At 42.3% G+C, this 16,219-nt stretch overlaps 1 protein-coding gene across 1 annotated transcript in view; it reads right to left on the bottom strand.

The window, feature by feature from the left end:
* The window catches only part of LOC135511343 (proteasome activator complex subunit 4B-like), a 97,554-nt gene extending 81,911 nt beyond the window's left edge, over positions 1–15,643 (bottom strand). Inside the window, 4 exon segments of the mRNA XM_064932888.1 lie at positions 2,452–2,508; positions 3,460–3,576; positions 6,706–6,846; positions 15,352–15,643. Of these exon segments, the coding sequence (XP_064788960.1) occupies positions 2,452–2,508; positions 3,460–3,576; positions 6,706–6,846; positions 15,352–15,548 (512 nt within the window). The 5' untranslated portion in view covers positions 15,549–15,643.
* Between the last annotated feature and the right edge of the window lie 576 nt (positions 15,644–16,219).

The following is a 16,219-nucleotide window of genomic DNA, read 5'->3' as shown; positions in this document are numbered from 1 at the left end:
AATGGACAACTTCAAGTAGTCCCTCCCATATGAGTGTTTCTTAATGGAAAACTTCAAGTAGTCCCTCCCATATGAGTGTTTCTTATTGGACAACTTCAAGTAGTCCCTCCCATATGAGTGTTTCTTATTGGACAACTTCAAGTAGTCCCTCCCATATGAGTGTTTCTTATTGGACAACTTCAAGTAGTCCCTCCCATATGAGTGTTTCTTAATGGACAACTTCAAGTAGTCCCTTCCATTCAGTCCATTTTCTTTCGTTTGCTGCCTAAATAATACAACCAACACCAGGCTACACTGTAGTATTGCTGACTGCTGTTACAGGCTTTGGTTTGGTAACGGTTGGGCCTATTTCTGAATGTTACCATCATTATGAACAGCTTGAAAAGGTTGGTCACTCAACTTAGTGTCATATAAGTGTCAAAAGATTAATCTGAGACCAATATAACCGCAGCCGTTGAGCTCAAACACCCTCAATCCCCATGCCTTCCCGCCACTCACACACCCTGAGTTCAAACACCCTCAATCCCCATGCCTTCCCGCCACTCACACACCCTGAGTTCAAACACCCTCAATCCCCATGCCTTCCCGCCACTCACACACCCTGAGTTCAAACACCCTCAATCCCCATGCCTTCCCACCACTCACACACCCTGAGTTCAAACACCCTCATTCCCCCTGCCTTCCCGCCACTCACACACCCTGAGTTCAAACACCCTCAATCCCCATGCCTTCCCGCCACTCACACACCCTGAGCTCAAACACCCTCAATCCCCATGCCTTCCCGCCACTCACACACCCTGAGTTCAAACACCCTCAATCCCCATGCCTTCCCGCCACTCACACACCCTGAGCTCAAACACCCTCAATCCCCCTGCCTTCACACCAATCACACACCCTGAGTTCAAACACCCTAAATCTCCCTGCCTTCACAGCAATCACACACCCTGAGCTCAAACACCCTCAATCCCCCAATCTCCCTGCCTTCCCGCCACTCACACACCCTGAGCTCAAACACCCTCAATCCCCCTGCCTTCACACCAATCACACACCCTGAGTTCAAACACCCTAAATCTCCCTGCCTTCACAGCAATCACACACCCTGAGCTCAAACACCCTCAATCCCCCAATCTCCCTGCCTTCCCGCCACTCACACACCCTGAGCTCAAACACCCTCAAACCTCCTACCATCACTCACACACCCTGAGCTCAAACACCCTGCCTTTCCACCACTCACACACCGAGCTCAGTCATGCGTTGTAACTGCCTCGTCTATCCCATTCAACCACGCGCTAAACTCAAACTTGTTCAAGTCTCTTTCAAATCAACCGTACTGCATTGCTTTAATTGAATAGACTAATGGGAACTATACAGATGAGCGACTTCTGCCAAGGGCTCCTGGCTTTTCAACTCAAGGCTTGAGTGAGTTGGGTGCGTCCCAATAGCCTAATCTCTTTTTTTCTCCAGAAATGTGCACTTGTTCACAAATGTTTATACATTTGTACAGAGTAGTGAAAGAGTGCACACCTCAGGAGGAAGGAGAGATTTTTGGGACCCAACTATAGTTCTCTTATAGGTCTACTTCCCACAGACCGACCACACTGACAATCCCCAAACATTTACATTTAAGTCATTTAGCAGACGCTCTTATCCAGAGCGACTTACAAATTGGAACTCATGCTCTGAATTACAAATACAAAGTAGCATGACCAGAACACCAACAGCCCCAACACTCAACCCTGGGGAACCCCAAACCCAATGACCTTTAGAATACTTGGGTGAAACATGTGATAATCACCCCCATCTTATACCAGTATACCAGGAGGAACAAGATACAAGAGCTTCAAACTACCCTTCCCATGACTCTCACTCAGAAATATGGGACAACAGTTGTGGGACAAAAGAGCACAGATCAGTGCAAAGAAACAAGGTAAAATGTATTATCTGGTAGCGTGATTTAGGCCAAATTTGAAACTTTTCTCTAACAATGTGCATTGTAAGGAAGCATTTTCTTTCTTGTTGCACAAATCTGTGCTCTTTAGCATCACGAAAAAGTTGTCCATCATGGCCGTTTTTAAACAGGTGAATTCAGAATGTGATCTTGTAAAACAATTCTAGTGGCCTACTCTAGTGGGTACTGCTGCAAAACCTCTAGCGCTGACAAAGCAGGTCAAACCACCAAATCATATGGGACTTGACAAAGAATGGGTATGGGGGATATAGAGTCCAGTTAGATGCAGTGCGACAGTCTCCAATATGAGTGAAATGTTAACATTGCTTTTTGGTTTTAGGTTGATTGGTAGTTGATTTTATGTCAAACCAGCTGCGTGGGGGTGTCCAGTGTGCTTTTTGGTTTTCAACATGCAACATAGACAAATAAAAACCAAAGAGTGCCTGAATAAAAGGATGAAATACATTTGATTTTTTATCACAAAAGAGAAGCGTTGTCCTTACCACCTCTGAAACAATTTTATCATTACGTGTTTAGAGGAAGCACGAGGCCGTAGAGAACTGAATGTGAGAGGAAACAAAGGCATAAAAACAGATTCAGATTCACACTATGAAAAGCCAATCCATTTCAATATCAAATTCTAACACCTTTTTTTGTACCACAGCGTCATTACACATTTTCTCATTTGTTTTGTTTTTTCACTGCTCCTTTATTCATATCATAGTATCAATAAACCGGGTAACTTGCTTCCCTTTGTGAAAGCCCATTATGTGCTAGCAAGGCTTTGTTGTAACACAATGTTTCCATAGCACTATACAAGAGTACCTCGCACTGCTTGCTGGGAGAAAAGGGGTGGGATGGAGGTCCTTGGCTATATGTAACCTGGGGGTGTGTTGGTACAGATTTGACAACTTTCAGAAATGAGCCTAGCCTACAAAAATGGGTAGGGATAACAATCTTCGCATGTAAAGGCATCAGCATACTTCCCAGCCAAAACAGTCTGGAAGAGGTTGTGCATATATTATCATAACATTGTGACGTTTTTGTTAGTTTTGGACTTCGATAAGTTGTTTTTTCAAGTGAATGTCTTAAGGGAGTCCGCGAGCTACTGGTTTGGGTCGCCCAGACAGCTTCGGCTAGCAGCCAGCCAAACTGAAGCATGCTGACGCCTTATGAAAGGATGCATCAAGGAGGCAAAGGGAACCTGAATGAACGGTGTGTTGAACTGTATTAGCCAGAACCAACAAACCTCCAATGGGTTTAACTGACACAAAGACAGCTACATTTCACAATAAATTCATTTATACCACCACTAGAGATTACGAAGTGAGCTCCGTAACAAACACAAAGGTAGAAGCGGGGCCCCACCACCTTCCTGCTTATAGAGGGAGGGCTCAAAATGGGAAGAACCTATATTGGTTGGGTTGGTTTCAATATGTGGAGTTCTTTAAAAAAAATCAAAAAAGACAGCATGTTTTTAACCATTCTGGTAAAAGAGAAGAGGGACGTACTTGGGGAACCAGTTGAGGCCCAGGTGTTCTGTCTTTGAGTAGAGGATCCTGTCTTGCAGCTCGTACAGTGGTCTCCAAGGCAACTCCAGGTCCTCACGCGACAGCAACTCTGTTTTTCTGTTAGAAATAGAGTAGGTGGGGTTAAAATATGTTCAAGACTTAATTGAAAAAATCATGTCACCCTTGCGTCAATAAGCTTCTCACGCAATTATGTGGTCAGGGGGTTCAATTTATGGAGAGTATTTCAACTCTGAAACATGAGTCACACTCAAGCTTCTCATACAATTAGGAGAGAAACAATAGACCCGAAAGAAGCAGATTTTTTATTTATTTCACCTTTATTTAACCAGGTAGGCTAGTTGAGAACAAGTTCTCATTTGCAACTGTGACCTGGCCAAGATAAAGCATAGCAATTCGACATACAACACAGAGTTACACATGGAATAAATAGTGGGTGCTGCTATGGTCAATAATACAGTAGAACAAAAGAAAACAAAAAGTCGATATACAGTGAGTGCAAATGAGGTAAGATAAGGGCGTTAAGGCAATAAATAGGCCATGGTGGCCAGGTAATTACAATATAGCAATTAAACACTGGAATGGTAGATGTGCAGAAGATGAATGTGCAAGTAGAAATACTGGGGTGCAATGGAGCAAGATAAATAAATAAATACTGTATGGGGATGAGGTAGATAGATAGATGGGCTATGTACAGGTGCAGTGATCTGTGAGCTGCTCTGACAGCTGATGCTCAAAGTTAGTGAGGGAGATATGAGTCTCCAGCTTCAAAGATTTTTGCAGTTCGTTCCAGTCATTGGCAGCAAAGAACTGGAAGAAAAGACGACCAAATGAGGAATTGGCTTTGGGGGTGACCAGTGAGATATACAGTGGGGCAAACAAGTATTTAGTCAGCCATCAATTGTGCAAGTTCTCCCACTTAAAAAGATAAGAGAGGCCTGTAATTTTCATCATAGGTACACTTCAACTATGACAGACAAGATGAGAAAAAAAATCCAGAAAATCACCTTGTAGGATTTTTTATGAATTTATTTGAAAATTATGGTGGAAAATAAGTAATGCTTCTTTTGAAGCCACTCCTTCGTTGCCCGGGCGGTGTGTTTGGGATCATCGTCGTGCTGAAAGACCCAGCCACGTTTCATCTTCAAGGCCCTTGCTAATGGAAGGAGATTTTCACACACTGTTGCTGGTATTTTGACCCATTCCTCCATGCAGATGTCCTCTAGAGCAGTGATGTTTTGGGGCTGTTGCTGGGCAACACAGACTTTCAACTCCCTCCAAAGATTTTCTATGGGGTTGAGATCTGGAGACTGGCTAGGCCACTCCAGGACCTTGAAATGCTTCTTACAAAGCCACTCCTTCGTTTGCCCGGGTGGTGTGTTTGGGATCATTGTCATGCTGAAAGACCCAGCCACGTTTCATCTTCAATGCCCTTGCTGATGGAAGGAGGTTTTCACTCACAATCTCACGATACATGGCCCCATTCATTCTTTCCTTTACACGGATCAGTCGTCCTGGTCCCTTTGCAGAAAAATAGCCCCAAAGCATGATGTTTCCACCCCCATGCTTCACAGTAGGTATGGTGTTCTTTGGATGCAACTCAGCATTCTTTGTCCTCCAAACACGACGAGTTGAGTTTTTACCAAAAAGCTATATTCTGGTTTCATCTGACCATATGACATTCTCCCAATCTTCTTCTGGATCATCCAAATGCTCTCTAGCAAACTTCAGATGGGCCTGGACATGTACTGGCTTAAGCAGGGGGACACGTCTGGCACTGCAGGATTTGAGTCCCTGGCGACGTAGTGTGTTAGGCTTTGTTACTTTGGTCCCAGCTCTCTGCAGGTCATTCACTAGGTCCCCCCGTGTGGTTCTGGGATTTTTGCTCACCGTTCTTGTGATCATTTTGACCCCACGGGGTGAGATCTTGCGTGGAGCCCCAGATCGAGGGAGATTATCAGTGGTCTTGTATGTCTTCCATTTCCTAATAATTGCTCCCACAGTTGATTTCTTCAAACCAAGCTGCTTACCTATTGCAGATTCAGTCTTCCCAGCCTGGTGCATGTCTATAATTTTGTTTCTGGTGTCCTTTGACAGCACTTTGGTCTTGGCCATAGTAGAGTTTGAAGTGTGACTGTTTGAGGTTGTGGACAGGTGTCTTTTATACTGATAACAAGTTCAAACAGGTGCCATTAATACAGGTAACAAGAGAGGACAGAGGAGCCTCTTAAAGAAGAAGTTACAGGTCTGTGAGAGCCAGAAATCTTGCTTGTTTGTAGGTGACCAAATATTTATTTTCCACCATAATTTGCAAATAAATTCATAAAAAATCCTACAATGTGATTTTCTGGATTTTTTTTCTCATTTTGTCTGTCATAGTTGAAGTGTACCTATAATGTAAATTACAGGCCTCTCTCGTCTTTTTAAGTGGGAGAACTTGCACAATTGGTGGCTGACTAAATACTTGTTTGCCCCACTGTACCTGCTGGAGTGTGTGCTACGAGTGGGTGCTGCTATGGTGACCAGTGAGCTGAGATAAGGCGGGGCTTTACCTAGCAGAGACTTGTAGATAACCTGTAGCCAGTGGGTTTGGCGACGCGTATGAAGCGAGGGCCACCCAACGAGAGCGTACAGGTCGCAATAGTGGGTAGTGTATGGGGCTTTGGTGACAAAACAGATGGCACTGTGATGGACTGCATCCAGTTTGTTGAGTAGAGTGTTGGAGGCTATTTTATAGATGACATCACCGAAGTCGAGGATCGGTAGGATGGTCAGTTTTATGAGGGTATGTTTGGCAGCATGAGTGAAGGATGCTTTGTTGCGATATAGGAAGCCAATTCTAGATTTAATTTTGGATTGGAGATGCTTAATGTGAGTCTGGAAGGAGAGTTTACAGTCTAACCAGACACCTAGGTATTTGTAGTTGTCCACGTATTCTAAGTCAGAACCGTCCAGAGTAGTGATGCTGGACAGGCGAGCAGGTGCGGGACATGATCAAAGGCTGATTAGAGTGGCATTATGTGACATTGACTGATGAGGTGGACGAAGCATTGCATCATACTGGTCTCAAGATTGTTGATGGGGGTGTGTGTGTTGCTTACATTAGGAGGTTGATGAGCAGAAGGGCCAGCTTTCATGCTGATCTCCAGCTTGTCAATGTGAGTGTGTTTGCATGCGTGACTGTGTGAGTGTATACATACGGACCATATGTGTAACCCATGGTCTTACTTGAGGAGGTTGATGAGTAGCCGGGCGAGGCCTTGCATCATGCTGATCTCCAGCTTGTCGATGGTGATCAACTCGTACAGCAGCTTGATGAACAGCACATGGTCCTCCTTGCTGAACTTCCTGCCGTACAGCCGTATGTACCTACAAGACAATAATCTTTAGAGCACAGCCACAGAGCTGCATGAACACAAACCAGACGGGCCTCGACATTAACGCTTGTCCTCTTGTCCAGGACAAATAAAAAATAAATAAAGTTTCACAAGAATAGAGTTAATCTGCCCGAATGGAAAAATATATATATATATTTATTTTTTTACATTTTCATATATGCTACTGTTAAAAAAAAATTCAGGGTCACTTAGAAATGTCCTTGTTTTTGAAGGAAAAGCAATTTTTTTGTCAATTAAAATAACATAAAATTGGTCAGATGTCTACAGTGTCAGTGTCTACAGTGTAATTGCAGCTGGAAATGGCTTTTAACGGAATACCTACGTAGGCGTACAGAGGCCCATTATCAGCAACCCTCACTCCTGTGTTCCAATGGTACGTTGTGATAGCTAATCCAAGTTTATAATTTTAAAAAGGCTAATTGATCATTAGAAAACCCTTTTGCAATTATGTTAGCACAGCTGAAAAGTGTTGCAAAAAGCTAAGAAAACAGAGCAGCAACAGCCATGGCTAACAGAGGAGCTGTTAGCGCCTCCCGCTTCATTTAAGTCTCATGTATGGGAGCATTTTGGCTTCCCTGTCAAATATGATGATGGAAGAAGGGTGGTGGACAACACCATTACGGTGTGCAGGCGTTGTGCCACAAGAGAGCCGTATGATCATGGAAATACATGGAGCATGGCCACACATTTAAAGCGTTGTCACTCTGGTGTGTCAGTGACAGGAGCCAGCTCAGCCAAGAGACAACAACTTCTCACCGCGACCTTTAAGCAGCCCTTTGCTGCAGAATCAGACCGGGCTAAAACCATCAACAAATCTATTGGAATGTTTATCGCTGCAGACATGAGGCCATACTCTGTTGTGGAAAACATAGGGTTTCAAAATCCCCTGCCGCACCCACTTTAGTATGAAGATCGTGCCAGATCTTTATGAACAGGAAAATATCCGAATTGTCAACAAATTATCCAAGGCATCCTCTGTTGCCCTCACCACAGACGGGTAGACCTCCAGGGCAACGGAAAGCTACGTGACTGTGACTGCTCGCTACACCACAGAGGAGTGGACCTCCAGGGTAACACAAAGCTACGTGACTGTGACTGCTCGCTACACCACAGAGGAGTGGACCTCCAGGGTAACACAAAGCTACGTGACTGTGACTGCTCGCTACACCGAGTGGACCTCCAGAGTAACAGAAACAGATAAAGTTAAACAAGGTTGGAATGTTAAGCAATGAAATATAAGTGTACTTGTTGACACCCACAGAACACAAGTGTGAAGAGTTTAAGCAAATATTAGCATTGTGGCTATTATCGCAGGACTGTGACTGTGTGAAAACACCTCCCCAGTCAGCCTATTGTGTGTACTGACATTCATATTGCACCGTACAGCTTTACCTAAGGATCGGGGATCAATAAAAGGGGGTAAAATATTTTTTACCAATGTCATCCTCAGAGTTATCCAAAGCATCCACGCAGTATTGTTTTTTCTCTGGAATAGTGTTCAATACACATAGGTTGACAATAAATGTGGCTCAATTCACAGTTGTTTCAGAGTCCCGCAATAATAGCTATGACGCTAATGTTCTCTGGGTGTCACTGAGTAGACTGAAACCTTATGTCATTGATCCACAATCCATGGGTAAGGCTGTACAGTGAAATAAGTAAGCCCCCAATGCAATTCTAAAGTGTAATACATCTAGTGTGATTTCAACAGATGTCAAATTAACAAATTATTTATATAAACATTCCAACCTCATTTAGCATGATCTATTCAATTATGGCATAATTCTACTATTTGTATTAATTTGCATCACTGTCAGACATACTTTTATTTTGAAGGCTAACCGCAAAGTATTGTGGCTAGCTTCACATAGATGGGTCTGACCAGGATTAATCAAATAAGGACTGTTTTATAAATTAGGGTTATTTTAACTTAATGAACACGTAAAATTATTGTGATGTGCAGTCATATTCAGGTCCTGTTTGGTCAACACGCTTATCTGACACATCAAATAGTGTTATTTTACACGCAAAGATCCAAATGGTGTTCTATAGTATGAGAAATCCTGGTTGAGATTGAAACAACTGAACAACGAAACAGCACAGCAAGTAAGTGAAAGAAATAGGTTTTGTTATGTTTTACTGGTAATGGGGACATGCGTAAATGCCAATAAAATACCTGTTTGGTCAGTGTGGTGTGTGTGCAACCTTTATTTAACTAGCAAGTCAGTGAAGAACAAATTCTTATTTACAATGACGACCCGGACGACGCTGGGCCAATCGTGCGGCAGGGTAGCCTAGTGGTTAGAGCGTTGGACTAGTAACCGAAAGGTTGCAAGTTCAAATCCCCGAGCTGACAAGGTACAAATCTGTCGTTCTGACCCTGAACAGGTAGTTACTGTTCCTAGACCGTCATTGAAAATAAGAATTTGTTCTTAACTGACTTGCCTAGTAAAATAAAGGTAAAAAAAACAAACAAATTATGGGACTCCCAACCACATGTGATACAGCCTGGATTCGAACCAGGGACTGCAGTAACACCTCTTGCATTGAGATACAGTACCTTAGGCCTCTGTGTCCATGTGTGTGTTAACTATTTAACTGTACTAGAATGTGTAAAAGGACGCTAAAATTGTAAATATCGGTATCGTATAATCAGCCAAAAATGTAATATCAGCGCATCACTACCTTTAGGTGTTTGTTATTCAAGGAAAGAAACTCCCGCGCAGCTTGTAAAGTAGCTCCATAACTTTTAATAAACCCAATCTCTACATTTTTTTTCTTCTTCATTGAATAACATTCACACATTTCTGATACATCTGGTGGGAATTCTCCACCCTCTGCAATAGACCAATGTCCCTAATAGGCATGTGTGGTATACTGTACATACAAACACACACCGTGTACCGGGGTATTTGCAAATAGCCACAGGATTGTTTTTCCAATACCTTCAAAACTATTTAGATTTTTTTTCAAATAAATGTGAATATTTGTAGATACTTAAGTAATACCTGTAGGCAACTTGTGCAATACGATTGCGTTCATTTCACTGGTCACTCTTTTCATTATGAAGCTTACGGTAGTCCTCAGGAAATTGGTGTTCTTTTAGAAGCACACAACTACACGAGACCGGGGCCTTGAGTCACTCACTGTTGTGCAGCACACACCAGGTGGTGGGTGTAGTTACAGTATGGAATTCACAGTGAAATGTTTGCCAGCAAGATATCTTACAACCATTAAGTTAACTGTATAATATGTTCTAAATGCTCCGCAGTTTTGTATTTGGTTTGCATATGTAGTGTTTAGTGTCATGCAAACTGTGACCAATAAAACTACCCCTTCCTGGATCAAGAGCCTTGCTGTCTAATATTTATTTTGCAGCAAACGGTGAGTAGCATTTTTTTTTGTTACTTGCATAACTGAGCTGGGATGGCTGTCCTGCAAATATTTCAGACTGCATAAAAAGTTTGCAGTGCACGAATTAGCCTTTTGCTAGCATTTGCTATGGGATCTTACATGTACGTGCTAGCATTGACAACATTTGGATTAGAGGCTTAGTGGGGTTTGAAGATGGCTCCCATTGTGTTCAGTGCAAGTATTAATGAATATCTTGGGATTGCAAAAGGTCGGAATGAAAGTACACTACATGACCAAAAGTATGTACACCTGCTAGTTGAACATCTCATTCCAAAAGCATGGTCTCCCATTTGCTGCTATAACAGCCTCTACTCTTCTAGGAAGGCTTCCAACTAGATGTTGAACATTGCTGCCGGCCATGGAAACCCATTTAATGAAGCTCCCAACAAACGGTTATTTCCAGAGGCAGTTTGGAACTTGGTAGTGACTGTTATAACTGAGGACAGACAATTTTTACGCGCTTCAGCACTCAACGGTCTCATGATGTGAGCTTGTGTGGCCTACCATTTCGAGGCTGAGCCATTGTTGCTCCTAGATGTTTCCACTTCAAAATAACAGCACTTAGAGTTGAACGGGGCAGCTCCAGCAAGGCAGAAATTTGCTGAACAGACTCGTTTTTTTAAACTAATTTTCCCCCCTCATCTTTACAGGAAAATACCACGGGCACTATCTAATGTGTGGAGACTGTCCACATACTTGTATATCGTGTAAGTCAAAGCCCAGTGCTATCGGCCAAGCAACAACAGTACATAAATAGGCCTGCATTGAATGCTTCTTGTTCTTGCCAAGGAGCCAAAATACTTGTGTAGCTCCAGAATCTAGATCAACTGTTGAGAGCAGTGACTCGGTCATAGCCTGGACGTAATCCTAATGCCCTGTTGGCATGTTTTTTAAGTCCCAAAAGGCACCCTATTCCCTCAGTAGGTCACTCCTTTGGGCGAGGGCCCATAGGGAATAGGGTGCCATTTGGGACACAGTTACGACTGACTGACACAGCTTAAGGTCAAAGAGCCTAATGAGCCTAGTAGCTAGTACAACCAAATAAAACATGGCAAACACAACACAGACAGAGAGTAATGATGTAACATTGGCATGGTGTGAAAACACTGTCTATGTGTAACTATTCCTATAAAGCGGTACACAGCCTATATGTTTGGAACAGAACTCTTGATTTTGTGAGAAGCTCTGAAGGGTGCCTTGAATTCAGAACTTCTGAAACAGACTCACAGGTAACTGTGCTTCCATCGTCTGACACTTTATAAAGTATAGTTCTCTTTCCTGAAGGTCTGGGTCCAACAGGGATGTGGTACAGTTAATATACAGTCAACCATTGTATCAACCTTGTGTAAGGCCTTATTAATTATTATGGTGCTGTATCGTGTTTACATCCTTAATTACAGTCAGCTATAGAATGGGATCACCAGTGTGTTACCAATCCCACGTGGTCACACTCAAGCAACACCAGAAGCATTGCGAAACGGCACGTCACGTTGTGGAAGCATTTACCTAGAACAGCATATCACATGAAGCAACACTGGCAGTGATTAGGCCATATGAGAACGTAAATAGTGCATGTTGAAGCAGACTTTGCACAATCAGTGAGTCCTGAACTACAGAGTACTTGTGTTGTGTAGTTATGAGCAGTAGCTTTACAAAACAAAAATTAACACAATATGAAACAATTTCAAAATTTTTACTGAGTTAGAGTTCATAAGGAAATCAGTCCATTTAAATAAATTCATTAGGCACTCATCTATGGATTTTACATGACTGGGACTGCAGATATGCAGCTGTTGATCACAGATACCTTAAAGATAGGGTTGTGGATCAGAAAACCAGTCGGTATCTGGTGTAACCACAATTTTCCTCATGCACCGCAACACATTTCCATCGCACAGTTGATCAGGCTGTTGATTGTGGCCTGTGGAGCGTTGTCCCACTCTTATTCAATGGCTGTGTGGAGTTTAGAGGTCGACCGATTAATCGGAAAGGCCAATTAATTAGGGCTGATTTCAAGTTTTCGTAACAATCGGAAATCAGTATTTTTGGGCGGCGATTTGCCAAATTATTATTATTTATTTTTTTATATACCTTTATTTAACTAGGCAAGTCAGTTAAGAACACATTCTTATTTTCAATGACGGCCTGGGAACAGTGGGTTAACTGCCTTGTTCAGGGGCAAAAAGACAGATTTTCACCTTGTCAACTCAGGGGATATAATCTTGCAACCTTACAGTTAACTAGTCCAACGCAATAACGACCTAGCTCTCTCACGTTGCACTCCACAAGGAGACTGCCTGTTACGCGAATGCAGTTGCTAGCTAGCATTAAAGTTATCTTATAAAAAAAAAACAATCACAATCACTAGTTACCTACACACGGTTGATAATATTACTAGATATTATCTGGCGTGTCCTGCGGTGCATATAATCTGACTGAGCATACAAGTATCTGACTGAGCGGTGGTAGGCAGAAGCAGGCGCGTAAACATTCATTCAAACAGCACTTTCGTGCGTTTTGCCAGCAGCTCTTCGTTGTGCGTCAAGCAGTGCTCTGTTTATGACTTCAAGCCTATCAACTCCCGAGATGAGGCTGGTGTAACCGAAGTGAAATGGCTAGCTAGTTAGCTTCTGTCCCTCTTAACGAGTGCTATACTGTTACACTGGCAATACTAAAGTATCTATAAGAACATCCAATATTCAAATGTTAATGAAATACAAATGGTATAGTGGGAAATAGTCCTATAATAACTACAACCTAACACTTCTTACCTGGGAATATTGAAGACTCATGTTAAAAGGAACCACCAGCTTTCATATGTTCTCATGTTCTGAGCAAGGAACTGAAACGTTAGCTTTCTTACATGTCACATATTGCACTTTTACTTTCTTCTCCAACACTTTGTTTTTGCATTATTTAAAACAAATTGAACATGTTCCATTATTTACTTGAGGCTAAATTGATTTTATTGATGTATTATATTAAGTTAAAATAAATGTTCATTCAGTATTGTTGTAATTGTCATTATTACAAATAAAATAAATTGGCAAATTAATTGGTATCAGCTTTTTTGGTCCTCCAATAACCGGTATTGGCGTTGAAAAATCATAATCGGCAGACCTCTAGTGGAGTTGCTAGATATTGGCGGGAACTGGAACACACTGTCGATCCAGAGCATCAAACATGCTCAATGGGTGGCATGTCTGGTGAGTACGATGGCCACTGGGACATTTTCAGCATCCAGGAATTGTGTACAGTTCCTTGCGACATAGGACCGTGCATTATCATGATGTGCCATTAATCTGCCACCATCACAACAGTGGGCCTCAGGATCTCATCAAACTGTCGCTGTGTTTTCAAAGTGCCATCGATAAAATGCAATTACGTTCATTGTCTGTAGCTTCACCTGCCCATACCATAACTCCACCACCACGGGGCACTCTGTTCACATCAGCAAACCACTTGCCCACACAATACCAAACAGAGGCTGTGGTCATAAGGCCATTTGAACATACTGCCAAATTCTCAAAAACGACATTGAATTAGCTTATGGTATAGAAATTCACATCCAATTCTCTGGCAACAGCTCTGGTGGACATTCCTGCCGTCAGCATGCCAATTGCACACTCCCTCAAATATTGAGACATGTGGTATTGTGTGACCATTCTTCCCATTTTAGAGTGGCCTTTTGTCCTCAGTACATGCTGCACAAGTGTAATGATCATGCTTTTAATCAGCTTCTTGATATGCCACATCTGTCAGGTGGATGGATTATCTTGGCAAAGGAGAACTGCTCACTAACAGGGATGTAAACAAATATGTGTTTGTATGGGATCTTTTATTTCAGCTCATGAAACATGGGACCAACACATTACATGTTATGTTTATATTTTTGTTCAGTGTAGTTTATTGCCATGTGACAGTAAAACTGACACTCCCTTCTGGAAAATAATATTGTTGTTGTCATTTGGGAATATGAAATAATGTTTGCTTTAAGATACTCACACTGTTGTCTATCTACTCAGCTAGCTAAATCATGGGACTAATGTAAAACCGTCAACACCGAAGTCTTTGAAAGTGTACACAACAGACTTTCACAAGTCTTGAGTCCTCCCTTGGGCCAAACAAATCCCGTGAGATGGTACCAACCACACCGTCAGAGTGACTAAGCAATGGCTGGCTAGCTTAGCTAGCTAAGTAAATGTATGATTAGGTAAAAGAGACAATAGGTTACATGTCAGTAACATGTCTCAATTAGCTAGCTGGATAGATAGGTTCGCAGGGAAACGGATGTTAGAAACATATAGTTGGTAGTAACTAACGTTAGGCCTGTAGAGTTAAGCATGCTTACAAACAAGATGCACTAACGTTAGAGGGCTTGTCCGTTATGTAGTTAGACTTTCCCTAGCCACTTGCTACGTTTAGCTAACATTAACTAACTAGCGTGCTCAGTCTGTCTTAATGACACAGCAATTGATAGTTAGCACGGCGTTACTATCCGTGTCCATGGTTAACGTTACTCATATCGTGATTTAAGAGCCATTTCGCTTGCAATCTGTATTGAAATGTTAAAGTTGAGTAACGTTAGCTGGCTACTGTTTTGGCTGGCTAATGTTGGCTAGCTAACTAACTTCGTTAACTTCAGCGAACGTACGTTACCTCAGGGTTTCTTGCCTGGCTAACCTTAATCCTGGGAGCTAAATCCACAAGGCCGAGTCAGTGACTGTGATGCCTACACTGAGCTCAAAATACGCCGGTCAAATTGCGAATGTTAGCAAGCTACTACCGGTACCGTTAGCCCACTTTCGAACGGAAATCTTACTTTAGCTAGCCTGGCCTCCACTGGCTATCCTCCTAGCCAACCCAAATATATGTATAACTTACTCGTCTGTGACTATACTCCACCATTTGCGATGAAGTTGAGTCGGCTAGTTGCTAACTACATCAGCAAATAACGTTATTTGGCCAAGCAAATGTTCGTTACTACCTAAAGCTAGTTCTCAGGGCAGGTGAATGGCAACCGGCTAACTAGAAAGTCACACTTGGGTAAGAACACACTTACGTGGAAAGTTTCCTTGTCCAAAACAAGACACCCGGCCATATCTCTCGAAGCTGGACAGCCCGGCCCAAGTTCCCTTTGATTTGACCCAAAATGACATTGGATTCGTCGTCTAATATATCCGCATATGGCAGAAGTTTGTTGTAGACGATGTCTTTTTGAGAGACAAATCCTAATGTCCCCGACACGTCTTTTTTCATATTACAATTTCCCCAAAATGTCTTTGTTATCTTCTTTGCTTGACAAGTTAGCGCGAAGTAGCTAGTTTGTATATTTCTATAGCTAGCTACAACAACTTAATGTTTCCTTTTTAACATCCTAGCTAGCTAAATATCACAATTGTGCAATGATATAACTATATCCGGTATATATTCGATTCAGTTGAAGATAGTTTCTTGAAAAATTGCATTGGCACCTAATGATTTATTCTTAGCCAACAATCGAAGCTACATTCGGCTGACTTCACGCAACCACTCCTCCCCGACCCCTACAGTCATTTCCGCCAGTCAAAAAAACAACTTCGGCAGATTCCATTCAATTTAAGGAGCGTACACCGCCATCTACTGTGGTGGAGCCCATTCACTGCAGACCTAAATTAAAATATTTGTGATATAGTACTATACAAGTGGGGAAAGGAACAATTACCCTGCCAACTATTAGCACTCTAATAAAAAAGTAACTACCACCCCATCTCATCCTACTCCAGACCTATGGTCTGGGAGGACAGAAATCTAGGACTCAATACCCCCTGAAACTGTTCTGCAGTAAAATCTCACAATGCCAAATATCTCTCTGCCGCAACAAACCTCTTTTCTGTGACTTCCGAATAAAATTTCTGCAGCACAATTGGCAACCATAGCTATGAATGCAA

Source organism: Oncorhynchus masou, chromosome 24 (genome assembly GCF_036934945.1).
Source record: "Oncorhynchus masou masou isolate Uvic2021 chromosome 24, UVic_Omas_1.1, whole genome shotgun sequence".
Lineage (NCBI taxonomy): Eukaryota > Metazoa > Chordata > Actinopteri > Salmoniformes > Salmonidae > Oncorhynchus > Oncorhynchus masou.
This window is presented reverse-complemented; position numbering and strand designations above follow the sequence as displayed.